Genomic DNA, 8,130 nt, shown 5'->3' on the forward strand with positions numbered 1-8,130 from the left:
ATGTATCTTTCATTAAGTAAATCATTCTTCACTTGTTTATTCGATATGATAATCTATGAAGGTCAATACTTACTAAGGCCTGAACCCGATTGTTTTTGTTTGGGGTCGTCTTTGACTGAAAGCAAAGACTATTCAAATCACACAGGCAAACATTGTTTTTACATATATTGAAGGTAAGTCAAACAACTGTAAAACAAATTTGTTAACTTACTCTTATTGACAGACCTTAATAAAATTAACGGTACCAATTTTCTTGCACCAGATGCGCATTTCGACAATATATGTCTCTTCAGTGATGCTCGTGGCCAAAATATTTGAAATCCAAAGCTTATATAAAAGATGAAGAGCTATAATCCAAAAGGTCCAAAAAGTATAGCCAAATCCGTGAAAGGAATCAGAGCTTTGATTGAGGGAGATACATTCCTTAATTTATAATAATTTCTATCATTTTGTAACAGCAAATTTTAATAACAAAAAAAATCCGTACTTTCATATATGCTTTATGAGTTTGATATATATATTTTAGCTCCATTAACATGTCCATCATCGGTGAAATTTGTTTGCGGAGAAGATGGCAACTCATACCGTAATTCCTGCTTTGCAAGAAGAGCGTAAGTATGTTTTTATTCCAAACGATTAGATAATGACATACATCCACTGAATATTCATCCTTTATTTTTCCTCCAATTGTTGTTAGTTATCTATCTTCCTCAGTTGAAATCAAACAATTGTTCAGCAATTTTCTACAATAAATCATAAGCGTTTAGTTTTCTGATTTCATGAAACCATATTTCATTACGATGATTACATTAAAAAATTGATTACTACACCTTATCAATTTTATACGTCCTAAGCGAGTTACTTTCATCTGGAACGCCCCAAGTTAAATATTTGAAATCCAAGGATGTATACGAACTGACACTGTTGAAGATCTTTTTGAAGACAAAGGGCATGAAAAAATGGGCAAATCCATCTAAAGTTAACTTTGCCTTTAAGTTAATCAATACATACGCTTTCAGGAACAAATACATTGCAAACACAGAAAGAATATTAGTCCATTTCATTTAGGAAGTTAAAGTAGGAAATGATAGCTTTGAATATATCAAAATGTTATCATTGCTTTAATTTTAAACAATGTTTCAGAAATGATCATAATTCAATCTTTTTCAAAAATGTTTTTTGCTTCAATATTATTCTATATTATACATGTATTGCAATATCATACTTATTCTTGTCTTTGTGTGTTTCACTTAGGATGTTGTGCTATTTTTGATTTCATAGGATTTTTGTCTTGAAAAAAATTCCCTCGTTCTTATTTAATACATTTCAAACATTTGTTTAGGTACTAAAGTTAGACCTCTATTTGTCAATGGTTTATTGATTTATTGATTTGGTAAATACTAGGATAAAAGTAAAGCAACTTACTAATCCCTTTCACAAATATGACGTATAAACGTATTTTAACAGGAATAACATGAATGATGTAAAGTTAGATAAGCCGATTGATTTGAGGCAACCAATTTAATCCAAGTTCATTTCCCCGACCTCTGTTTTTTAGCACAATGGTGGTGTTTATATGAGCTTTATTTTTTTTAATTTCCGACTGACGTCAGATATCTTTTCTATTTGTCATTTATTCTGTTTATTTTTAAAAAGAGATATTGAGTGACAAATTGTTTACTTTAACTTATGCAAAACATATAAAGTTGACACTAAAATTATGAAACATCGTGTCATTCCATAATAGAATGGAAGAAAACAGTTGTTTTAATTTGTTTCATCTGATGATATAGCCAACCGTTTGCTTTTATCTGTACTATGAGCATTTAAAAGCCAGAAATAAATACATATGTAAACACGCTAAAATAGTTATGAAAGGTACCAGGCTTACAATTTGATACGACAGACGTGCGTTTCGTCTACATAAGGCTCATCAGTAACACTCCGATCAAAATAGTTTAAAAGCCAAATAAATACAAAGTTGAAGAGCATTGATGACCCAAAATTCCAAAAGGTTAAGCCAAATACGGTAAAGGTCATCTATACCTGGCAACAAGAACAGGGACATGAACAGATCAACATAATTCAAAAATATAGAATTGCTTGAGCGAGTTGAAATCAGTTTCAAACTAAGTAAAAAACCTCTCAACGGATAATTTTTATTTTTATTTTATTTTATTTTTCTCTCAGTTTTGGTTTGTTGCCCCGATTTTGTTTTTTGTCCATAGATTTACGAGTTTTGAACAGCGGTATACTAATGTTGCCTTTATTTATATATTATTATTCACTTATTTTCAGAAATACAAGAATAGAGTGTAATAAGAAATGCCCCTGTAAATCATCATGTACATCATCATGTTCAAATACTTACCAACCAGTTTGTGATAGAGATGGGAAAACTTTTTTTAACGAATGCTATGCAAGATGTGCGTAAGTACAAATTTTGTAGATAAAGAAGAAAGAAAAAACCATTATATATTTTTAATATCTTTACTACTAGTATTTCAATTCAATTTTTGTCCTGACTATGTTGAGTTATTTCCCACAGAACAAGAACTCAATTTTCAGTCAGTTATTCTTAAATACATAAGGAACACATTTGGCATCTACAAATGACTAGTTTATTAAGATCTATTATACAATTTGTATACTACAGTGTAACCTGCCTAATTCGAAACCTTAGTATCCTGCTTTAACCGCACATTTACATGGTCCCAATATATGCCTAGCTTTGCAAAAACAAAAACCTGGGCATTCCGACACCCTTCTTTATCTGACATTTTTGTATGGTCCCTTGTGTTGGATAAAACAGTTTAAACTGTAATTAGAATATTAGGTGGCAGTACAAAACAGTTTCATATATCACATACATGTATAAAGCTGTTTTTCAAAATTATCAAACAGTGAATACATGTGTCTTTCTTTTTATACTAACGAATACACTTTTGACTATTTAAGATTTGCTACAGTGAAATGCCAAAATCGATGTCCATGCGAGACATCTTGTATATCCTTTTGTAAAGACACTTATAAACCAGTGTGTGGAAGCGACGGAACAACCTACAACAACGAATGTTTGGCTAGATGTGCGTAAGTATATACACTGATTTAAATGAAACGTAAACTTTTAAGGTATAAAGCCACTAATTCAGGCCCGGTCGGAAAGAATATACAAGAAAGTAGTTCATATTTTAAACAAAATAATTCCTACGCATAGTTGTATCTTTGTCAATAGCGGATATATTTTGGGAAGTTTTGGTATTGAATTAGAGCTTGGGGACTTGGGAACACTGTAGTTTCCTTGTTGAAAGGTTTATTTGAATAATAAAGAAGTGTATTACATTTTTATAGGAGGGCACATTTTGCCTATTGTTCAGATCAGAAGTTCCTGTTTTTGTACTATCAAACTTCGGGTAAAGTAGCCATTAATGCTTGAAATTACAGAGTTTAACATAAAAAGCTATGGAGCTATGCATAAGTGGTTGAAACCTTAAGTTTTTTTTTTGTTGAGGAGTCGGTTATCACGATAAGTTAGTTTTTATATAAAAGTTTAACGCTTATCAGTTATAAATTTTTCTCGTCGTATAATTCAACAGAGTGGGGAAGGGGGTGTCAAGAATGTTCAAATAAAAGACAACAGCCGACGGTCGAGACTTCCTAGTCTGAAGAATCATGACATGTCAAGGAGTGTTAACCCAATAGAAAATACTCAAAATATATGCATTTCTGACTTTTATACCGTCAATAAATATTGTTGTTCTAAAATTTTTGTAGGAAATTGTTTTTAATTTTACTTTAAAGTGGGATTTTCTGTTCTTATTCGTATAGGTTTGGCAACACGTAAGATTTATTGATCCAGATATACTAGTAAACAGAAACCAATGAAAAAAAAAAATCCGAAAGTATAAATTTAAAACATGAAGAAAAGAATGAACTATTTATATTTTACTTCATTACTAAGACTAGGACATCATATGGCAAGCTTATTATCTATCTGCAGTAGCGATTGGCAGTTAAATAGTACAAAATAGATGAATTAAACTGCCATGCTTTGTTTTGGAGATTAAAAGTGCCTCTGGCGTACACAATTTGAAGCGTGGTATCTTTAATTAGTTTATGGTTTTGTTTTTGTTTCGAAAGTTTGTTGCTGTTATGATTTTATAAATTATTAATTACACATCAATCATTTCAATTTTAGAGGTTTTACCATTGAATGTGACAAACCCTGTCCGTGTGAATCTTGCAAGTGCCCAAATTTACCATTTCAAGTTTGTGGTGCTGATAACAAACAGTATAAAAATATGTGCTTTGCTAAATGTGCGTAAGTATACGAGCGGGATTGTACCACATTTACACATAAACCTCTTTTTTGTAGTAAATTCATTCTTTGTTTATTATTATAACTTTCCATTTCTTAATGTACTCAAACTTTAGGGCAAACAGAACAAATAGAAAATGATTATGTAGTCTAAATGAGTCTAATTTCAAACTTTACGGATTCATGCAGTACTATTTCACTTTGTGTAAGATGACTGATTATGGTTGAGGTTAAATGTTCACTTTATGTATCTGATAGTGCTTTGTGATAGGCATGCAACTCATATTTTGTTTTATTTACATTCTACAGCTTTATAAAATCTTTTAAAAAAGTGATCACACGATAGAGACAATTTGTTTTTGTGAAAATATATTTACATATTTGTTTTTTTATTCCAGAAATGTGGATGTGTCTTGTATTCCTAATTGTCCATGTCAATGATGATAGATACAAAATGAAATTATATAATGAATTTGTTTACACTATATTGGTAGTATGGTTAAAAATAAAATAAAAGCGTCTTTAATGATCACATAATAAAATCTCTGTATATTTCAATGATTAAAAACAGATTTACCATAAGACAGTTAATTGATTAATGAAATTTAAAAGTCACAACCAGTCTGCTTTAATTGACTCGGAGATAACAATCAACAATGTCACAAGCGTTTTTATCTTACTTTATAAAAAAGACTAAACTATCAAGATTTTAAAGAGATATTCACAATTCACACCAGGTCAATTCATTATTTGGTGGTTGTAGAAATCGGTCATAAATAGTTATCAAGGTCATTTTCTGTAATCATTACGTATTGTCTTCGAAATATTGGGTAATCAATATGCCAAATATCTTTTTATCCAAAGCCATACAAATTCTTGTAAGACAAAAGGATAATTCAATGGTTGTAAATGGTTATGAAATTCATATTTTTGTCCAAAATGAAATATTCTGAATATATACCGGATTTCCATATTTAAAATTAAGTAAATATGACAATGATACATTCTTCATGATTATGTATTACCTTTAAGCAGACTAAGAATATCAGACCTGTCATAATGTGTGACAAACAAAAAAGCACATCTGAAAATCAAGGGAATAAATATGACTGAATGACTGTATCAATTTAAGGCGACATTATTTGACCGATGTTCAAACGTCATGTTCGATAAAATAAGGAATTAAGGTAACTATACAGACAGACAGGGACCTATTTAAACTCCAAAAGAAGCAATACTGGGTATTTCATACTTTATCAAAATGTAACAATCAACAATAGAAACAACCGGTAATAAGTGATATCAGACAACTACACTGGTACATTTGTGTATCTTAAGAGATGATCTCAGAGAAAACCATGCAAAATGGTCCAGAAGCAAGGTTGTCCAAATTTTATATAACTTGGACAGTAAGTTGGTGCATGGATAAGCTTTCAAATGAGAAATTATTTTTTCTCAAAAATTTAAAATGGCTGTCTCATAGCGTCCATCTTGGAAATCCAGGTTTTCTTAAAATGGCCTCAAAATAACAGCAAAATGAAGGAAAATCAAAACAATTTATTTTTTTACACTGAATTAATACATACAAACACTATATGTTATTTGTAACACAAACATAGTACAATTTGTTTTTACCTTATTTCAAACTTTAATCATATTTTCATCAAAGGAAGACAACTTTTTAAAAATGGCAATTTGCCAAAAAAATGAAAATAACCCAAATTTCGAAAGTTTAAAAGTATATGGTGCCTAAAATAACGCTTTATTTTTCAAATCACTATTATGAATTGATAAAACTACTACTCCATACTGCTTTCATAAAATATTGTGCTGGGGATTTGAGAATGGAAAAAATTTTGCCACTTCAAAATTTGCTGAATTGGGAAAAATTGATCCACTGAATATGACTTATCTTAAATGGTGCTATAATAAAGAAACATTAAAGTATGTTATTTAGTTCATTTTCCTTTTATAATGATTTACTGGGAAATAAGTATCCACCAACAAGGGATAAAAGGGGGGGGGGGGTCGAATATACATGAATTTTCTGTATGCAACACCTTTTTCTTTTTAAGAATATTTTAATTTTTCTTGTTGTTAGAAATGAATATTAATCATTTTGTACAGTTTAATATCAAATTTTTCATAAACTATTCATTTGCCATTGTAATAAATAGTTTTAAATATTTTACAAAAACGGATAACGAAAAGACCATAGTGACACTTGAGTGAAATCTGAGATTTGGTTGAAACTTTTCAAAAGATAATCAAAGTATACAGTCTCTTGAAAAAATCTTGCACTGACTTTAAATAAAGTTATAATTTCAGTTATACATTGTACCATTATTGTCCCAGTCAGAAAAATATTTGTATCCAATTTATATATAGGGTGTAAAAAGTTTCTACGTTCCTTATTCAACCTGAACTCCTAATGAAATGTTGAACTAAAAACCACAATAATCATGATAATATTTTCATCCAGGCGCATATTGAAATAAAATGCAAAGTATAAAATAATAAACTTGAAAAATCAACTAAAAATCTTCAAGATGATTAATTCTTGCATACATTTATATTGACAATTTGCCCTTGGTTCGTGAGAACAGTGTATATAGATCAAAGGAGAAAAAAAAATCTGGTTGTAATTCTTTTTCATAAATAATTGTGTTTAATAAAAAAATTAATTCCTTCATAATTCTATAATTAACATATTATAATCAACAAATGATCTAAAAAAAAAAACGAAAAAATATTTATTAACTTTTAGTGACAATTTATTTGTAAAAATGCATATGAAGGACAAAGTCTGGTTTTGTCGTCAACATCTTAGTATAAATAAGTCTTCTATCCAAGACTTTCAGCGTACATTGTATAACACTCATTTTCAGGAGATAATCATTTTTATAGATCATAAAACATCTTTTTCTGTCAAAAATTCAAACAACTTACGGACAAAATGATTGAAGGAGATGTGGGATACATTTCCACAAGACAGCATTCCAACAACACAAAATAAGCATTTTTTTAAAACTTTCTTTTTTCAGGAAAAAACAAGTTTCTGCACTATACCATCCATACTTCAAGCTCTATATTCTCCAAATTTGAAAAGTCATGAGTTATATTCAACCATGTCAGACTAACAATATAATTAATCATGTAACTACCTCATACATGTATTTCCAATAAACATGTGTGTGTGTACTGCCTAGTATATCAGATCTACCCTTATTCATAATCATAACTGAACTGATGTTTAATTAAATTCTATTATATCATTCAATACAGCTAGAAACACAAATGTCAAAATTGTCAAAATCAAATGGGAATTTATCAATACCATTTTTTTTCTTCATTGATTGTGACTTTACAACTAGCTTAGCATACTAACACAAGAATTTTATGGGATTATCAAAACTTCATCTACAGTTATAATAGCAGAGCTTTCTAGATATTTACAGCAGAAAAAACTTCATTTACAATACCAACAGCATTTTCATTATAATCATTCATTTCTAACATAGATATAACTTCTGAGAGATTTTCATCATTATCTACATTAATGGTGACATCCCATTAGTCCGACAACCATTATTCCGACAGCCCATTACTCCGACAGCCCACTATTCCGACAGCCCATTACTCCGACAGCCAACTATTCCGACAGCCCATTATTCCGACAGCTCATTATTCAGACAGCTCATTATTCCGACAGCTCATAATTTCCAAATGCATTTATCTTATGTGTATGGGTAAATTTTCTCTAAAAAGACCAACTCCGCTCTATATACTATTTGTGGTTGTCCATTTTGATT

At 30.0% G+C, this 8,130-nt stretch overlaps 1 protein-coding gene across 1 annotated transcript; it reads left to right on the forward strand.

Moving 5' to 3' along the window:
* On the forward strand, positions 1-3,094 carry LOC143049486 (uncharacterized). Its single transcript, XM_076223102.1, has 4 exons — positions 1-16; positions 527-611; positions 2,299-2,430; positions 2,959-3,094. Exons 1-4 carry the CDS (start codon positions 1-3, stop codon positions 3,092-3,094), a joined length of 369 nt encoding a protein of 122 aa, XP_076079217.1.
* Positions 3,095-8,130: the final 5,036 nt, after the last annotated feature.

This window comes from Mytilus galloprovincialis, chromosome 10, assembly GCF_965363235.1.
Source record: "Mytilus galloprovincialis chromosome 10, xbMytGall1.hap1.1, whole genome shotgun sequence".
Classification (NCBI taxonomy): domain Eukaryota; kingdom Metazoa; phylum Mollusca; class Bivalvia; order Mytilida; family Mytilidae; genus Mytilus; species Mytilus galloprovincialis.

Bases quoted from the DNA above. Each gene is read 5' to 3' on its own strand.
- LOC143049486 (XM_076223102.1), top strand. The intron at 612-2,298 runs GTAAGTATGTTT...ACTTATTTTCAG, and splicing joins TCCTGCTTTGCAAGAAGAGC to AAATACAAGAATAGAGTGTA. The intron at 2,431-2,958 runs GTAAGTACAAAT...TGACTATTTAAG, and splicing joins GAATGCTATGCAAGATGTGC to ATTTGCTACAGTGAAATGCC.